General features: G+C 32.6%; 1 protein-coding gene and 1 long non-coding RNA gene across 2 annotated transcripts in view; both read right to left on the bottom strand.

The window, feature by feature from the left end:
• LOC126735455 (MMS19 nucleotide excision repair protein homolog) overlaps nucleotides 1–4,826 on the bottom strand; it is a 41,889-nt gene extending 37,063 nt beyond the window's left edge. The window contains exons 1-2 of the mRNA XM_050439446.1: nucleotides 4,695–4,826; nucleotides 4,438–4,640 (exon numbers count right to left, since the gene is read on the bottom strand). Of these exons, the coding sequence (XP_050295403.1) occupies nucleotides 4,438–4,640; nucleotides 4,695–4,797 (306 nt within the window). The 5' untranslated portion in view covers nucleotides 4,798–4,826. The remainder of the gene's footprint in view (nucleotides 1–4,437; nucleotides 4,641–4,694) is intronic.
• A 10,016-nt stretch (nucleotides 4,827–14,842) lies between these two features.
• On the bottom strand, nucleotides 14,843–19,143 carry LOC126735459 (uncharacterized). The gene is made up of 2 exons (XR_007660411.1): nucleotides 19,071–19,143; nucleotides 14,843–15,023 (listed from the first exon to the last, which is right to left on the bottom strand). It is a non-coding gene; the product is annotated as an uncharacterized LOC126735459 (long non-coding RNA).
• Between the last annotated feature and the right edge of the window lie 1,441 nt (nucleotides 19,144–20,584).

Raw genomic sequence — 20,584 nt, 5'->3', positions numbered from 1 at the left:
TTTTACAGCGAGCATTTTTAACATCTACCTTGACATTATAGTATTATTATATATTTAAACAAATAGATAGTATTATTTCAAAGTTTCTAATAAAATACTATCCTTTTTTTAATATTAATATTAAAGGAAATAATAATATAGCCGACCTACGTTGTACAGGGTATTCTATTTAAGAGGAATATGGCATATTCTTTCATTTTTTCAGTATTTCGCAAAAAATTTAAGATAACCAATCAATGTATCTTAGCTCAGAGAATTTAAAATTAGCAATAAGAAAAAACAATTGGATATAAAAAAAATCTTACACCATAAATAATGCATTTTTTAATAAGGAGAGTATATGTCTAATTTCAAATGTTTTTGAGTTATCGACGCTTAAAGAGTCACTTTTTCCGCTCATATAATTTAATTAAATATATGAATATAAAATAATGGTAATGCAGGTAATCACCTTATAATCCAAAGTCATTGCAACTTGGACCTATTAGTAGATTTATTATACTTTTTCATAATTAATTATTTAATAGATCCAAATGCTACAGATAGTAAGTATTGCAAGTGTCAAGAAAAGGGATAATGCCAGCAAAGAGAAGATAAATTGTTAATTTTCATAAATATATATGTGTAAAAATAATTAAAAACCTATCAACAAAATTTAAAAGCTAGTTGAAACTAAATCAATACACCATAAAAAAACATATCCACATCCGGTTACATTTTAAACTGCTGGAATGTTAGCCAATGGTGACTTTAGCCTTATGTAACGTTGGGTTTCACTATGGTGTGACTTGATCCAGTTCCACAGCCTCACATTTACGGCCCCATAGTTTTCGCAGTATTACCAGGCTCTCTTAAGCCAGTTTCATCTTATAATCTCTGAAGACCTTCTTCAGGTTGTTACTTTGTTATCTTATAGATTTTAGTTGGGCCTGGTACACTTACTATAAATGGAAATTACCACATCTCATTTCCATATTTTTTTAACAACTGGTTATTTAAATAAAAGGAAAAAAGGTTCTATACTTTATTGCGCATAATATTATAAACAAATTTGACCAAAATTGCTTGAGGTTTAGGGGTTTCACTGATACCAATATAAATTGCAGTTGTTATTATCTTCAGGGTGTCCTATATTAGGCTTAGTTTGAATAAAATTAATGACTATTTGCCTTTCATATTCTGGTAGAATACCAAATTGTACAGTGTCCCTTGTTCAGATTTAGGCTTTTTACCATTTATTAAGATGTCAACATTATTATTGACTGAGAAGATTCTTTCTTCAAGCTGTACACATCGCATGTCAGGAAAACCGTAAGAGGGCCAGGAAATCTTTGCAACTTCTTTCCAATCTTCTTTTCTATCTTAAAAATGTTTAAAAAGTTGGCAACTATGCAGATCCTGCCTGCTACTGTATCATTAGATTGAACTAGGGTACTCCAAGCCATTGTAACAAATTGTAATGTGAGTTACATAAGTGAATTCAGTGAACAGTCCTGAACGAAATACCTGAAACATCCCATGCAAATATTGATAACTTATGCTTAGATGCAGGAAACTTCAAAACACTTTTATTTGAAAAGTAATGCTGTAGCACATAGCTTATCTACATATCAGGTATTACCATGTTCCTCAGGCATTGCAGGAATATATATGAAATAATATATTTCCTTAACTGTTTATAACAAGTATAAGACATTATACATAAAATATATCTAAATTTTCTGGATATTTCATAAAAGTAAGTCCAACTTAAAAAAAAATTAAGTTGGCATTTGACACAGTTACATCACACATCTTGTAAAAAAACTTTTTGTTGAAAAAATGTTTAATTATTTGCGAACTGTTTTTTGAAGTCTTCCGAATTACAATAGTAATGGCATCATATATTTTTTCTTTATGTGTACGGCGATTCCTTAAATGTTTGGGATTTAAGGATGATGGAGTCTAACTCCAAGGGGTTTTGACCATAACCTGCTGCTCTCTGGATATACTGAACTGTCACTTGCGAAGTGGAGAGAAATGCATTTGGTGAAATTCTTCTTTAATTTACCTAACTATAAAATTGATTGCCCATCCCTTTTGCAAAGGATTTGCTTTCATACACCACGCCCAGGATCTAGACAGTGTCCAGCTTTTAACTTGGACAGAGCCAGGTCCAACATTCTGTACCAGAGTCCTATTCACTTTATGTGTCAAAACTTTAACACTATTGTTGATTCTTGTGATATTCACCATGTCAATCTGGCACTTATTTTGAGTCACCTGAGTATGGTTGGCAGGGGAGGCTAGGTTATTTAGTTCTTAGTTATTTAGTTCTCAGTTTGAATACATTTATTTACTCAATTTTTTCTGCTCTTTTGATTTGAATTAATTCTTGATTCTTATCCTAATTTAGTGTTGATTTTTTATTATTTATTTTCTTAAACTCACTACTTTTTTTTCTTATATAGCAATTCTTTTATAGTTTAGTTGCATGGATATAACAATTCATGCATTTGTACTTGTACATTTATATATTTAATTGATTTTCCTGTAACTGGGTATATGTAACCTGTTGGAAATAAAGCTTGTTATTATTATTATTATGTGTTATATTTTACTTTCTCTAGTTTAATATTATGATCTTAATTTTATTACATGTATGCTACACACTATTATTTGTTGAAAATATATACATACACAGTGGCGAAGCGTACGAGTAGACAAGCTAGACACTGTCTACCCAAAATTATCCAGTTATTTGTTATTAATTTATCATGTAATTATTTCATGTAATTATTGAATTAAAATTTTAAAAAAACACAGAACATAGTCGCTATCTTTACTAATATTATATAGTATCTAAACATGATTAATCCGAAGGCGCGCCCCGTCTGCCCGCACCGATTAAGATGAAAATTCAGGGCTGACACCCAATTAATGTATACAAGCCCCAGGAAGACACACTGATATTTGTCTTCCGAAATTTGGAGCATATAATCGAACCAAATACGCATCAAGCAGGCTACAGAGGTCCCGCCGCATCAGCATTCAGCCTATTACGTATACAAAATTTACTCGCGGGAAAGACATTCGAGCTTTTGTCTATCGAAGTCGACCAGCTATTTTATTATGCTGTTGAGGGTTATTGTTTATGGACATGCTTCTTCAGTTTTGTTTTGATGAATCTGCATTTGGCATTTGGTGCGGGCGCATGCTATACTAATTTAATAATTAGTATTTTTATTTTTGGGTGTATAGAAAAGATTTTTTTAGTGGTTATTTATCAATGACTGTTCGATATTGGCAATTGTATTTTAGTTGTGTTTTTTTGTAAGTTGTATTTATTTTTATCTATCTATCTTTTTATGCTAGTAGTAGTTATTTTTTTCTTTTTTATATCACTACATAATTTTTCTCTTGGAGTTAATATTTCATGCGCCTTCATTCTCTATTTCATTAAATTGAATAATATTGAATACACATTTCTTTCTAATTAACAATTTCTATTGTTTGTCTACCTGGAAAAAAAAATCACCCTTTGCCATTGAACATAATGTGTTTGAGAATGTGACTTTACTTTACTCTTTTTCTTTTCTTTTCATTCTTTTAGGTTTGTTTGTGTGTGTTTTTTTTTTAACTATATTTTTCATTGTTTTGCAACTGTTTCCTGTTATTGGGCAAGTTGCCTGTTGGAAATAAAGGCTTATTATTATTAAGGGCTTATTATAACATAAAAAAAAAAATTACCAAAATGCTTAACATTCTATGCACTTAAACCGACTATCTATATACATACTAGAAAGACTCTGCATCACCTATTTACTCAATACCTTCTAGAATTGACATTAAACTGTCAACAAAAATATCGAACCATTCATGTAAATTATTATTAATATAATTCTGACACATTATATTAATAGGGGATTTAAACAAAATATTAGTCCTAGCGGGATTTACATTAAATAATCTAAAATGCCTAGAGTTTATTCTTGGTACCTGAAAATTTAATCCAGCCAAAAGGGTGGGACAGTCAATCTTGTTATGAATAAGGTTATATAAGAATTTTATGGAAAGAATTTCTCTTCTTTTTGCTAAGGAAATAATATTAAATTTATTTAAGTATAATTGATTATCCAAGCCTCTGGCTGGAAAGACTAGCTGGACCTTCCTTTCTAAACCAGAGATACTTCATAAAGTTGCTCTGAATGCGCTCAATTTCATCTATCAGGTAGCTATAAATTGGGTACCAAATTAGAGATTGAATGTAGAATATAGGTGATATTGAATGTAGGTGAAAAAAAGTAGTTTTAAAGTATTAATATTTTCAAAGTGCCGACAGTTTCGATAAACAAAACCCAACAATTTGGCAGAGTCAGAAACTATTTTTGCTATATGCTTAGCGAAACTTAATTTTGCATCATAAGTAATTCCCAGATCCAACATAACTATACAAACCTGATGATGTTCCTTAAGTTTGTCACAAAAATAAGTTGAAATGATGGCCAATTCTTGGGGATTCAAGTCTTCTGATTTTAAATTGTTTACTAGATTACTTATTACCAAAACACCTATTTCTCTCTTCTGGTAATCTGGGTCCAATAACAAACAACCTAATTGTAGAGTGACTTCTACAAAAGTAAGTCCTTTGCTCCTGAGATCTGAAGGATATAAATTGGTAAAGAATGTATAACTTTGAGATTTTGTCTTTTTACCATCTGCAAGCTTCTGAGAAACTTTCAAAAGCTGGTCATCATTTTTAGATAAATTTAATAGATTATCTTGACTCAAATATGAAAAGTTTTTATCAATCTCCATTATTTTTCAAACCTTTAGAACATCACAACTCATAGAACATTATAACTCATCTACAAGTGATATTTCTGTATAATTTTGAAACTATATAGATAAGGATTATTTCAAAACTTGAAAACAATAATCAATTCTTTTAAACATTTAAAAAACAGGATAAACATTGCATAACATAACCAAACTTATTCTTTTTCTGTCACGTCACATTAATCTATGTGGGGTCTAAGCTACTAGGGTCCTAAAAAAACCTTAAAAAAGGGTCCTAAAAAAACCATAAATTTTGACAACTGTCGAGATCATTTGAGGCGTGTCATATCAAAAGCAACAATCTCTACTTTTTGTAAATATTGAGTTTTGGGCATAAATTATTATTGCTAAAGCTCCTTTATTACCCTAGAAATTTATTTGTAGCATAAAAGACAATATCCCATACAAAATTAGGTTTAAAAGTTGCCGTTTATTGCAAAACATACAATCTCCACTGTGTGATTCACAGCAAAATAAGCAATATACATTTCAACCAATTATTACAGTCAGTGTACGCGTCACCTGACTTGACTAGTTTTACTAGGGGTCTCCGCTTGTTTGTTTCGAGGATGTTTATTTCCTGCTGTTTACGTTTAAAGATAGATTCGTTGCTTTCAGACATAATCATTATTTGAATTAATTTAAAACAGTGTAGTTGGTTATAATTTGGTTTGCGATATTCGCGGAAAGTTGTTTAAAATGGAACATCCATTAGAAGTTGAACAATCAAAAGCTAGAAAGCGGCGTTCAAATCTCGAGAAATGGACCCGGAATGCACAAAAAAAGGCAAGGTAGGAAACATTGAATATTTCTATAACTTAAGCAATAAAATTGATAACCCCGTTAGCAAGCATTATCGATGTTGATAATTTATTGTTATGTCACTAAAACGGTGCTTCGGAAACATATGTTTTTTAATTATTTAAAGGTGTTTCTTTTTGTTATAGATACATGCCTTCCAAGCTTCCAGTAGCTCCACAATGTAGTCATCATTCTGGGGCTCTTCAATGTAAGAAACTTACTATGAGGGACTTAAAAGCTTTTCGTGAAAAATTTTATTCTACTTATGATAAGTTAAAACAAGATGCCTTAATTTTGAAGTACACACAAGTGTTAAACATAAAAAGACGTCGTCCTAAAAATGAAATGCACTCAAGGAAGCAATTCCATACAAAATATTTTGTTAGCAGTATTGAACGTAATTCTGAATTCTTTAAATATTAAGAGATTTCGAGTGCAGCGTGCTATTGAAAATTTCATGAAAACTGGTTCTGCGCCCCAGGAAAATAGAGGTGGCGATTATAAATCAAAAAAAAATAAAAACAAATGCTTGGCTGTAATACTTTTTTTGAAATCAGTAAAATGTGACAGCTCACACTACTGTCGATACTGTCTTCCTCTATGCGGCAGTACTTAAGCTCGGATCTAAATATTAATAAATTAATTAGATTGTATAATGACCAGGCTGCCCCTGAGCTTAAAGTCAAGCGTACGTATTTTTCGAAAATATTTAGCACTAAATTCAATTTAGGTTTTGGGCATCCTGTTACAGACGCATGTTCTACGTCCATACAATTAAGAGTTAAACAGATGTAAATAAAAAGTCGAAGCTTATGGCTGAGAAACAAGTCCATAAATACAGATGTTTTAGAGTAAACATTACTGGGATTGCGCTGGTTCAATAGAAGAATAAAAAGAGCGTTGAATTGCTTATAATCTAATAGTTTATATTACTGCACAGTGCACACAGTACCGTAATTACTGATTGTATCTTTAGTTTACAGATTTAGCTTCGAGATTAAGAGAGAGCGAGAAATTTAGAGTATTTAGTTGCTTTTATTATGAGTATTTACTCTATTGCGAGTTTGGCTTTTAGCCGCGAAACGAGAATGAGAAAAAATGTGTCACTGGGACAAGTGACCGAGATTTATTACACCCGAAGAGCGAGTGGCGGGCAACTGCATCTTTTCCGTGCTTATGATCTATTTTTAGATTTTTCGGGGAGGGGCCGGTGGCGAGCGTGACAATTATTTCAATAACAATACAAAGAAATCAACGAGAAAGAGGATTAAGAGATAGGCTTAATAATTTGAGAGAAATGGGTTGTGTTTCCACAACATTCTGCCCCCGAGTTGAAGCTGTTAGCTTCAAACAAAGCAAAAAGAGAATTAAGAGATTTACTATAAAAAGTAACATTAACTCGAAGGACCAATAGAATAATGAGAGCAAGAATAAAAATTTAGGGATTTATTATTTATCAGATAAGAGAAACTTGAACGTTTTCTTCGGGTAGCGGACAGACCTTTGTGATAGGTCTGGTATAATTATCGTCAGTAGTTTTGAGTTTAACCACCCTGACTCTTCCATCTGCACCCTTCATAACCTCAGTCACTCTAGCTAGAGGCCATTTAAGAGGGGGAGTTTCATCCTCTTTGAGGAGGACCAAATCATTAACTTCGAGATTTTTGGATGACCGAAACCATTTTGGTCGATTTTGGAGACGATTTAGGTACTCCACAGTCCACCGTTTCCAAAAAATTTGTTGGATCTGTGAACATCTCTGCCAAAAAGTGAGTCTATTTTCGGGAATTTTCTTTAAGTCCTTTTCAGGATAGGCCGTTAGGGACGTACCTATTAAAAAATGACCAGGGGTCAATGAGGAGAAGTCAGAGGGATCGTTAGACATAGAGCAAAGCGGCCAAGAATTTAAAATAGCCTCTATCTGGCAAAGAATAGTACTAAACTCTTCAAACGTAAACTGAGAATTCTTCATAATTCGGTATAGGTGATACTTTGTGCTTTTAATTGCGGACTCCCAGATACCTTCCCAGTGAGGAGATCGAGGGGGAATAAACCTCCATTCGGTTTCGTTTTGAGTTAAAAACGTCTTCAAAGCATCATATTGTTTGTCAATTCGGAAAAACTCGTACAGTTCTCTTAATTGATTTCTTGCGCCTGCAAAATTGGTTGCATTGTCACTGAACACAACTGTGGGATTGCCTCTTCGAGAAATAAATCATTTAAATGTCATTAGAAAGGCTTCAGTAGATAAACTTGAGACAATCTCAAGATGAACGGCTTTTGTGGACATACACACGAATAGAGCAATGTAACCTTTAATAACATTGGCTTTTCGAAGCCTTGAGGATTTGAGGAAAAAAGGACCACCAAAATCTACACCAACTTTTTGAAATGGTCGTGAAATTGTTATCCTTTCTTTTGGGAGACTAGCCATAATTTGCTGATTTGTCTGGGCATTGAATCGAAAACAGACGACGAAGAATCCGATCTGTGTGGACCATTTGAAGACTTCCCCGAATTCGTTGTTTGAACTTTAATCTTAATTAATAACATTCCTAATTATTAAGTGATGTGTTAAAAATTTTATTTTAGTAATGATGTTCAATAAATAAAAAATGTCAAAAATGTCTTGAGTAGTTTTAATACTGTGTTCCGTAGCAAAATCAGTAATCTCCGTAATACGTCACAACAAAACTAACAATATCCGAATGTTTATGTCAAAGTCAACAATCTCCAATTTTTATTTTTAAATTATGGTGGTATTATTGATCCTAAGATGTTTTTAGAATATATTTATACTAAGAAGGACATTTACTAACAAACTACAAACTTATATTTTGAAAAAATACGTTTTCGTATATCTAAATCATTTTTCACCGATTGCCAGACTTATGCTGCGTGGGAGATTGCTGCTTTTGTTATGACACGCCTCATTTATTACCAATCCAGTAATCGAAAAATATTTTCAGCTTTAAAAAAATTATATAATATTTTTAAACTTTAAAATTAAACTTAATGAAAACTAATTCATTAAATTAAAAGCTCAAACAGACCTCATTCATTGGCTAAAAAATAAGTTAACATAAGAGTTTCTGAGGCAATGGAATTGGCAATTATTGGCCAAGCCTAGCAATTGGAATTACAAGTCAACAATTTTCTCTCGAAACTTTTCTAAATTTGTTGGCCTACTAAATTCGTGTTTGTAAGATATCTCCAAAAATAAGTCATTTGGGGACAAATCTAGAGATCTTGGAGACTATTTAATATCACCAGTCCCACTACTAAGATGGTTGGGAAAAGCACTTGTTAAAAATTATGCAGATTTTCAATAAAAAAAAAATTACAACTTAACTAACACGTGGAAAAAATTGAAATGTTCCATCTTACATTACTAAAGAGATCATCCTTAAAGTTTGACAATGTTTGCAAAATACCCTTAATTACATGTTTTATACTGTATTATAATCTAGTTTAAAAATGTTACAAAATGTTTATCTTTTGTTGAGGTTTTTAGAATTCATTATGTTGTTCGTCAATGTTAAGATTTTATTTACAAGTCGCTTGTTTGCAATTTTTTTAAATTAGGGATTAGTAGCGTCATTTAAACATAGCATGTACTGAAACTTGGTTTATGCTACTTTTACTAAATATTCCACTGACTTGCCAGCAAGAAATTATACATATATCGGACAGAGTTTAATCAACCGCAAATCTTTTTTTTTTGTACATTCTTATATTAAACCAGTTCCGGAAAATTGGTCAAAGTTCAAGAGACTCATCGATGTGACAATGCAGTTAGCGTCCCAAATATTAGCTTTTCTTAAACCGAAGGTTCATAAAATTTCTTAGTATTTTTAATGTTATGCATCTCTCCCAATATAACCTAAGTGGCAGGATATAGTTCAACTTTTTTGGTTTTTAAGCTAAACAAATTAAATTTGGTTTATAGTTATGTTATGTAAACGTGAATTCTTTGACGTATTCAATTGTTTCCTGGAAAAGGAAGAGAAAGGAGGAAGTAAACAGTCTACAGACTAACACAGAAAAAGACTTTGAATTTTGCATTTTTAAAATTGTTATTAATAGCAATAATTCCATAATAGTTGTTTGTGTCTACAGATCACCTAGTGGTAACAGCCAATTTTTTCTCCACAATCTTGCTAACCTACTTGATGAGATGTATAATAACAAAATTCCTTTTATTATTTCAGGAGACTTTAACTTTAACTTTAGTAATCCTGATGACCATGGCGTGATGGCCTTGCTTGGACTAATGCAGACCTTTGGTCTAATACCTTACATTAACTCCAAAACTAGAATCACTGCTCACTGTGCCTCTCAGTTGGATAACATCTTTACAAATATGAACTCAAGTCTTGTCATATCTTCTGAAGTCCTTGTTTCTAATCTGTCTGATCATTATCCTCAAATTTTTGTTTTTAAGAGACAGATGGAGGTTCCCCAATGTGGTATGGTTGTGAAGCGACGAAAATTCTCAACACACAACATGAATCGATTTTACAATATGCTGATGTCGGAGGCATGGGAGGAGGTCTATTCTGCTGAAGGAGTTGAAGGAAAATATAATACTTTCTTTCGTATTCTCTTCTATTATTTTGATTTGGCTTTTCCAATATGTACGACTAGGTTGAAAAATAAGAAGCCAACCTGGATTACACCAGAGATAAAAAGATATTCAAACTACATAAAAGATCTCTATGTTTGGTACAAATATACTAATTCTAGGGAACACTACGTTACATACAAACATGAAAGAAAACAATATCGACGTTACATCTCCTCTTATAAAAAGTCTATAAATGATAACAAAATCCAAAATTCAAAAAACAAGATAAAATCAGCATGGTCAATCATAAAATCTGAGTCAGGTAAAAATAAAACTAACAACAATATTGTTTTAAGGGAAGATGGTCAGTCCATTGAAAACCCAGCTTTAATCACCGAATTATTTGCTAAACATTTTACTCTTGACCATCAACAAAGCTGTAACTCCAATATACATGACTTGCATAATGATTATCCAACCATATTTCTCAATCCTGTTAATTCTCAGGATATCTTTAAGATATTGATGAACCTTCCAAATAAATTTTCCTCTGACTTGGATGAAATTCCGGTTTTCGTCTTAAAGTTTGTTGGAATTCACTTAGCCGGACCCATTTCCAATGTGATCAATGAGAGTCTTTCTACCCAAATTTTTCCTTCTGCTCTTAAGCGGGCAAAAGTAGTGCCTGTTTTTAAGAAGGGAGAAAAAACGAATATTGCCAACTATCGGCCAGTATCCGTATTACCATCCATATCGAAGGTATTTGAAAGGGTTATTTATCAAATAGTTATGAATTATTTAACTCACCATCAAATAATAAATAAACACCAATACGGATTCGTTCCCAAAAGATCGACGGAAATGGCCATTTATAGTGCAATACAATATATTATGGAGAATCTTGAGAGAAAGGCCAGTGTGGCTGGACTGTATTTCGATTTGTCTAAGGCGTTTGACACGGTTGACCATTCTTTACTGTTGGACATCCTGGAACGGTATGGCATCAGGGGTGCAGCATCTAAATTACTCAGTTCATATCTAGAGCAAAGAGAACAAATAGTTTGTGTGACACATTCCGGCTCACCAACGTTTTCCCGCCCCCAAATTATAGGAAGAGGTGTGCCTCAGGGCTCAATCTTGGGACCTGTGCTCTTCCTATTATATGTCAATGGCTTGCCTGAGCTGTTCCCTTCTGATATGATTTGTCAATTCGCCGACGACACATCAGTTATAGTTGCCAGGAAGACAGTGGCAGATCTTTCACGGGGCTGCTCATCCGCAGTGGAGCGCATGAGGACCTGGTGTCTGGACAGTAAGTTGTCTTTGAACTCTGGTAAAATGGGGTTGATTAATTTTTCGAAGGCCAATATTGTCTCAGAATCTCTACTTGTGTGGTCTGGTGGGCAGTCAATCCCTGTGGCCAATAGTATTAAATTCTTAGGAATACACATTGACCCCAATTTAAATTGGGAGAAACATATTAAAAACCTTTATTCCAGATTAGCTAGCTTGTGCGGATTGATTAGAAGATTAAGGGATGTAGTGTCTGAGGTATCTCTTCGCCTATTTTATTTCGGACAGGTACAGTCGATCTTACAATATGGTATCTGTTTCTGGGGATCTGTAAGAGGAGCTCTAGATATATTTAGAATGCAAAAGCGTATCATTCGTTGTTTATTGGGCATGACCTACAGAACTTCCTATAGGCCTTACTTCTGCAAACTAAAAATACTCACCCTTCCCTTCCTATACTTTTCTTCCTTGGTGTTATTTGTGAAGAGACACAATAATTTGTTTGTTGAGAATAGGGAAATGTACGCTGAGGATGTGACTATGATTACACGACATAGAAGCGATCTCCGTATTCCATTGCATAATTCAGCTTACTATGAAAGAGGTTCTCATTATATGGCCATCAGGGCTTATAGAATGCTACCTGCTGATATTAGAAGCATTGAATCTACAGTCCAATTTAAAAAAGCTGTTTACCACTGGTTGCAGATTAAATGTTTTTATAATTTTACTTTTGAATAATAATTTTAACTTGTGTTAGATATTTAGAATATTTATTTTAAATTTTGTTATTTTGTTTATATAAGTATATTGCCTCTATGAATTCTAGATAAGAAAAATTAATGTACCCCATGGGAGCTAGATCCTCCTTTGTATGACGTTGCTTTGTCGTCCTGTATACGATTTTGTTGGCAAATAAAGGATATTATTATTATTATTATTATTATTATTATTATATTATTATTATATTTTTATAGAAATATATAGATTGATGCAAATTCCTGATAAATCAGAAATTACAGAAAATAAGTAAATTCGTCAAAAATGCTCGTTCACGTAGTAAATCTTTATACCGATTTTCATTTAGCAAATTATTAACTAAATTAAAAAAGCTACTAAGTCATGCTTTTAAAAGCATGACTCAATCAGGTATAAGTACCATTTCCTCTTCTAAAACCCACGAGCTGCCACTGTCTGGAGTTTACAAGAACATATCAAATTGCCTTCTTTAATCCTATTATTGGTGATTTAATGTGGTTAAGTAATTTTCTTATTCTTATTGGTAACTGAAAAAACTAAATACGTTATATTTAAATATACGTATTGTTTAATATTTGATTTGAGTCATCAACATATTCAAAACACATTTATTATATTTTTATTTACATCCTGTATACTACTGCTAATCCGAGATTGCTCAATTTGTTGTAATTTTAATTGTTTACTAGATGTCGTGCAATGTACCGTTCGAGAATTATTTGTTATTGTTTATATTTTATAAATATGTAAAATAACTTTCTGTAAGTTTTTTTTTTAAATTTTAATTTGTATTTTTTGAAATCATTTGTCACAAAAAAATGTTCGTAAATGTTTTTGAACTGTTTGTAATATATTTTAGAGTCTGATGATGGTAAGAACACTTGCGAAATGCGTTAGTCCTGAAATTAGGATTAGCATTTTATTTGTGGAGAAAAGACTTTCCCCTATGAACTTTTCTATATTAAGTAACTCACTGCATTTTATTATAAATCTAGCTGTAACTCTATACAGTTATTTACATTAGATAAATGTTTAAATAATTTAAAATTTCCGTGAGATCCTATCCTCTAAAAATCAATTCAATCAAAATTTCATGTTGATTACTGGTAGTTAGTAATTCGAATTTAGTCTGTTTTTCAACTTGTTTTCAGCAGTGCTAACCGAAACCAAAAAGAAAGGTTAAGAATCGAAGAATTTGGCACAGTACGATCATTTGTATAGCGTATCGAAGAATAAAAGAGCATAGCTGGGCATGTCAATATTAATATCCAAGAATCTGAGAAAGCCTATAACATCATAAGCAAGAATTATAAAAATGAATCTACATGGTCAGAAAAAAACAATATTTGAAAGAAATATGATTTCCCTGAACAGTCACATCAAGTTATGAAGATCGGTCAGTGTAGAGAGATTGTAATACTAGTAGATTTAAATAGTCGCATCGAAAAAAGTTTGTCAGACAGAATTGTAGGAAGATACGGAGAAAATGTAGTTAGTAACCATAAACAAATTGAAAAACCACATGTGGAAGTGATCATCATGTTTTTATTACGAAGGTAGCCCTTAGACTAAGATCAGAATCATACCAACAAAATACAAGATATCAGGAACAACATGGAAAAACAGACTCTGTAAGATCTAATCTGGAAAGCTTGGACTGCGAAAGCGAAGAGAACTGTACAGACAAAGGCTGGACGAGAAGTTGCAACTTCAACGGTTTTAAAACACCACAGACCATTATAACTATATTAAGAGATGCTTAAAAGAGGCAGCGAAGGAGGCATTGGGATGCGTTAAATAAAATGCGCCCATTTTCACATCTCTGTTCATATTATACCTATGTTTTTGCATTTTGCACAGATAGATAACCCATTATTTTCCTATTACTATTCCCCCTTCCTCAAAGTTTCCTTCTGGATCACATCCCCTGGAAGAGATATATTTCCAGACAAAAAAAAAGACATTCCATAAGAAGTACTGCAATTTGTTACTATACATATAGCGCCAAATCTTAGAATTGCATATTATTAGGAGTTATAATTATTTGTTTTAGCTGGCGGAGAAAGAAAAGTTTCTCTAAATTAACATTCATTAAAAACTTCTTATGATCTTAAACTTCTGATGATAAAATACTTATAATGTAAAATATATATATAATAAAACATACGCATTACAATAATATTTTAAATAAAGATATGTTCCTGTAATAAGTAATCTTTTTTGTTTCCGCTTGTTTTCCAACATACTATTATCCCGCAGCAATTTTTCCTAATATTATTTTTCCTGAACAATCGTTTTATCGAAATACTTATCTCCCGAACTATCCATTTCTCTGAAATTTACTGGTGCTAATGAGATTTTAAACCAAACCACACTAAAACTTTATCAATTTTATGTCATTTTATTAATTTTTTAGTATACTTAATATAGTGACAATTTTAATATTGGCCTGTTTAAATATTGTTAAGTTGTTTGTTTAATTTATACAGGGTGAGTCTGGAGTAACCCACAAAACTACAGGTGAGTATTGTACATGGGAAAATAATTTAAAAAAACCCATATGTTCTTATATGATTATCATTTGTCACAATCAAACAAACAAAATTTCCTAAATGAAAATGGTTTTATTTATAGCTCTGTTTTAACAATTACTATTTTACATAATCTGAAAAGAGCCCTTGTTGCATTTCTAAGTGATTCATTCTTTCTTTGACAAACACTGCCGCATTTCTAATGTGTCAAATTAGGTCCTCTTGAATGTCAACTTTCACTTTGTACACTTTATCTGAAATAAGTATGTGCAATACAACAGAACGATTATTATTTATCTAACCACAAAATTGCACATGGCTAACACAATCTTTTGTTGTAACTTGTAAAGAAGTTTCTCTAAATTAACATTAATTAAAAACTTCTTATGATCACCTTGCATAAGCATTGAAATTAACAGTAAATTTTTTTTATATAAAATCCTTTTAATTTAAAATATAAATATAATAAAACAAACGCATTACAATAATTTCTTTAATAAGTAATCTTTTTGTTCCCGCCTGTTTTCCCGAATACTATTATCCCGCAGCCATTTTTCCGAATATTATTTTTCTCGAACAATCGTTTTATAGAAATACTTTTTTCCCGAACTATCCATTTCCCGATAGATTATTTTCCTGAATACTTTTTTTCGAAACCATTTTACCGAATATTATTTCTTTCTTCCGAACAACTATTTTTCTGGAGTAATAGTATTTTATCCATCCAACGATTTTTATCTAAATAAATACCTACGCCTATTTGTATGATCCCCCGAATAATTTAAAAGTTCGATTGACATTATTTTTCGAAAAATGGTAGTTTAGGCAAAATTCTGTTTGGGATAACAGTGATTCGAGTCTCGAGAAAAACGTTGTTTGGGAATATAAGAGTTCGGGAAAAAACCTTCGGGACTATTGCAATTGGGAAAGTCGTCGTTCGTGAACTTGACAGGATAATTTTTTTAGTTTGGATAAGGTAAACGTTCCTATTATCGGCACCTTTAGCTTGTTAGAATGCCTTTGGGCATCATTTTAATTCATTTAGTAAATAAAATATTTGCCCAACCTATATTCTGAGTATTTATTTGGCTAGTAAAATGTGTCATATTTTAGACGGACTGTTTATTTTAACCTAAAATAAACATATGCTACTCACAAAAGGAAATAAATAAGAAGCCTCCTCTGCCAAGATTATCGGCACACCTAAATAAAAGCATGCTATAGTTTTCGGCATATATAGGATCCTTTTATCGGCATAGAATATTACCACTTAGGTATCTAAGTAGTCAATAGATAATATTATGTAGGTAGAAAACGAAATTTGTTAAGATATTAAATATTAAAGCTAAAATTAAAATAAAAGCACCATTTATTTAATTGCCAAAAATTTATTAAACATAGGTATCCATTAATTTCTGATCACTGACAAAAGGGATACTGAAGTTCATCTTTATCACTCTCTGTTAAACCAAGACAAGCCTCATGGTAGTATTTTAGACAGAAAGTACACACGCATGTCGAGTTGTTCGTCAGTATCGCACAATGTACAATACCAAGATTCTTCTAAAGGTTTAGATGTTGAAGCTTCAGTGGTTAAATGCCCAGTGACTGCAATATTTTCTTTTGTAGAAAACAGATCCCTCTTAACATTATGTACTTTATTTGTCACTCTTCGGTTAGAAATTTTTCTTGAAACCTTTTGTGGAACAGCAGTCTTAGTCTTAACCTTCTTCTTTTAGTTTCCCACTTCTTTCGTTTGGCCACCATCTTTCTTTCTAGCTTTAGCTGTTCTTCTTGTTTCTTCTTTTCTTCTTTTTTTTGATAATATTGTTGCCACTGAGATGAAGTTGCTACAGCAGGTACCCTATCCTTAACTGGTTTAGGCTTAGCACTGTTTTCCTTAGGTGTAGGCTAAAATAAAATTTTCTCGAATGGAGTCGGAACAGATTCATCTAGCTCTTATTTATATTATATTCATATCATAAAAATGATATTCATTATCTCAGCAACATTTTGTTGCAAAGGCGACATTTTATTTTTCTAAATTCAAGTTTTTCTCGCTTATAGAATCTGTTTTATTGCTCGGAATTGTCGTAATTTGGTCAGAGCCAATTTGTTGAAAGTTTTGTTTTACAGGAGAAGAAATATTAATCCAAGAGTTTTCCACATGTACGTCATGTTGAGATGTATTTGCAATTATGATGGGAATATCTTCAGCAACACCTACTGGAAGAGATAAATTTGTACAGTCAATCATTTCTGTAACATCAATTTCAGTGTCTTCTTGAAGTTGATTATCCACTTGTGACTCGTCATCCATTAATTTGTCATTTTCATTGACACCTGTGACATCCATTTCGTTGTAAAATTCTGCCTCTGTAGAAGAATCACCCGCGGCAAAGTCTTCTTGGGGATCATTTTCATTTAAGTCTTCTTGGAGTTCATTTTCACCTTGTGCTTCATCAACAAACTTTACTATTGCATTGGTATGTTTATTGGTTCCTTCGGTCTTCATTTTTATCCAGAGTGAAAACAGGCTAGTATGTTCTATTGGTCCTTCCCAGACTGGCCCGGAAAGCTGAAATAATCTAAGGGTCTCTGGTGGAATATATTGTTCCACGCTTCTTAAAGCTGCTTGTGATTTTGTAGGCTGTTCAGGGTTCTCTCGATGATTTTGTGCTCCGGTTTCCATTTTAAATATTTGGAAAATTTTATATTCTCAACATTGAAGGGAACAAGCCCGCAGGTTCGAAACCCGTTTTTAATTATATCTGGGATATTGGTCATTTTTTGAAAAGTGGATTCCAAGATAGGCGCAAATAAGTCTTTGGTAATCTTTTGGCCTTGGTTTTCCATTCTCCATCGATATACGCTCTTTTTCCACTCAAGTTTCAACGGTCGGAACACAGCCACGTCGAGTGGCTGCAAAATATGTGTTGCGTTGGGACAAAGATCTATTAGGATGATATTATTTTTACTGCAAAATTCGCTAAGGGACATCGTCAGGTGTGTCCATCCAAGAACAATATAACGGGAAACTGGACTTTCTAAGCAACTAACCAAGGGTGAAATATATTGGCGATGTACTCAAAAAAGCTTTCACTAGTCATCCACCCATTTTCCGACTTTCCGATACCCCAGTGTTTTGGAACTTTTTCGACAACTGATTTGGGAATTCTTTTGTAGTTGTAAACGATCATTAGCGGTAAAATTTGACCAGAGGCATTACATGTCACCAAAGTCGTCAAGCATTCTTTGTCATTATTGTTTACAAATGAGTAAACTGTTCTATCCCCCTTTCGAACTAAAACTTCGTCTCCCTTCGGAGTAAGGAAGAAAGCCGCTTCATCACAATTGAACACACGGCTGGGGTCATAGGTAATGTTAAGGTTTTTTGTGTCTTGTAAGTAGACCCGTACTTCTATGAACTACTGACGAATGCGATTTTCTGTTAGAATGTTTCTAGCAGAAGTGAGGTTTTGGGAAATTCGTGCTACCAGTTCTGGATGCCTCTTTAAAAATAGTTCATACCATTTCCGTCCAGGCCTACCGTCTGTGAAATTATTGGGCCTATTCAGTTCTTTGAGTAATAGTTGAACATTATCTAACACAAGCTGCTATCCGGAATAACCATGCTACCAGTAAGTTTTCTTCATCACTTTTTAGTATAGTTCCTGGTCCACATTTCTTATCTAAATTCGTTCTACCTTTTACTTTGTCCTGAAGGGTCGATCTTGGTACCCGATATAACTTGCTAGCTGTTTTAAAAGGCATTCCTGCCTGAATGGCGCCAACAGCATTCTTTATAGCTTCGGTAGAATATTGAATTCATTTCTTCTTTTCCATTGTTATTAAAGTAATTCTGATCTAAAACAAACGTATCCAATTATCGGCACTTATAGTGTATGTATTATCGGCAGATATATTATGCGTCAAATAAGGCTAACTGTAGTACAAAATATAGAGTGCCGAAAATTGGTGTGTATTTAGTATTTAGTATTTCTTTGTTTTATACTGTATTTAAAGATCAATCACTTCCCATGGTAAGTTAATAATTCAACGTAAAATCGACCTAAATGCACTATAAGGCAAATAACCAATTATCGGCACCTCAGCCGATAATTGGGTCACTAATTAATATTTACGTACTGATTATCGGCACTCATAAAATTCTCGAAAAAGCAAGAGAAAAATAGTTTTTAACAGAAAAAATATCAAAAAGAATAGTTTCGAAACATATTAAACGTAATGGAATGTTTATGCGAATTTTTAATCATAAATTATAACACGATTTAGCTTACCTGTTTCTTAACGGAAGTAACAACAAGCGAACAATTATTCAACAGTTTTGCGCGAACTGCACTGGGATTCTAAAATCACGACTCGACACGATTACTCGATATGACTGATTCTAAATAAAATTTTCAGTCGTGAGTGTCTTGCGGATTGCCTAGTTTTTAACGATTTGTCGACGACACGCTTGGATATATCGTATATACCAGACGATATAGCTTCTTCCTTTTTTAATACGTGCATAATGTAGCAGCATCCTTTTTTAAACGTATTTGTTTCATTTATTGTTTACCAATAGTCATACCAGGCATTTTTAGTTATTATATATTATCTATGATACCAGGTTTTCATTAGTATATCAAGAAGCTTTCTTAAACACAACAACTAATAGATTTAATTCGACCCTATTTTCCACAACCTTCTGTTAATAATAGAGGCAGAGGAAATAGAGTTACCATTGAATGGGCAGTTTTAGTACATATATTAAGATTTTATGCCACATATTATTACCAAAGAAGCATTGGACAAGATTTTAAATTTGAAATTAGCGAAACTACTACAAGTCATTGGATCCATAAAATTACTGAAATTATTGACAATCACCTTGCTGACCGATTCATTAATTTTTCAAATATAAGAGATTAGAGAAATTATTAACTTAACTTTTATAGAGAGATCCAATTTCCCTGGTGTTCTAGGTCCTATTGATTGCACACATGTTGCCATATTAAAACGTTTAAACATACCAAAAGTGGATAAACACAACAAGTTTTTGTGATTTTCCATGAATTCAATTATGATTTTCCAATGGATAGTGATGGTTTTAAACGACAATTTTTTATTTTAAAGAAATAATATGGGCATATATTTAAATAAAAAAACACGAAGGCGAAAAAAATTAACAAAATAAATGAAAACTCTTGTGTTTATCAATAGAAAAGACAATTGACGCTTCCATCTGTCAATTATTAGGGAAAATAACAAATATATCCCAAGAAACCTAAATCAAATCGAATAAAACGAATTTAGCCGACGATTGAAATTTAGAATCACCCTTGTCGTCACGACTGGGTCGCGATCGAATTCGAAGTCGTGATCGTATCGAGATCGAGTCGTGATTTTAGAATCCCAGCCCTGACCAGTATTGTCTTGACAGCTGTCTTTTCAGATTTTGACAGGGGAGCGTTCGATTTTACAGAGGCGTAGATAAAGATTCACAGTAGTATTTAGAATATTTTTATTCAACGATTTCGTAGTAGGGACATTTAATGATTTAAAGTCCAGTTCAACGATACATTAGAATGGTCACCCGTCAAAACACCAGCATTCCACCTGCCAAACAATGTCATCCACCTTCTATTTACATTGTTTGGCAGGTGGAATGATGGTATTTTGACGGGTGACCATTCTAATATATCGTTGCACTGGACTTTACCTTACTTGTCGGATAATTCACGGCTTGGTGTACAACTAAGTTAAATAATAATGGTGTTAATAAGCCTATTAAAATATTGTAAACAGA

The sequence above is a fragment of the Anthonomus grandis genome, chromosome 4 (assembly GCF_022605725.1).
Source record: "Anthonomus grandis grandis chromosome 4, icAntGran1.3, whole genome shotgun sequence".
Classification (NCBI taxonomy): Eukaryota; Metazoa; Arthropoda; class Insecta; order Coleoptera; family Curculionidae; genus Anthonomus; species Anthonomus grandis.
The sequence above is the reverse complement of the archived record's forward strand: the minus strand, read 5'-3'. Positions and strand labels throughout refer to the sequence as shown.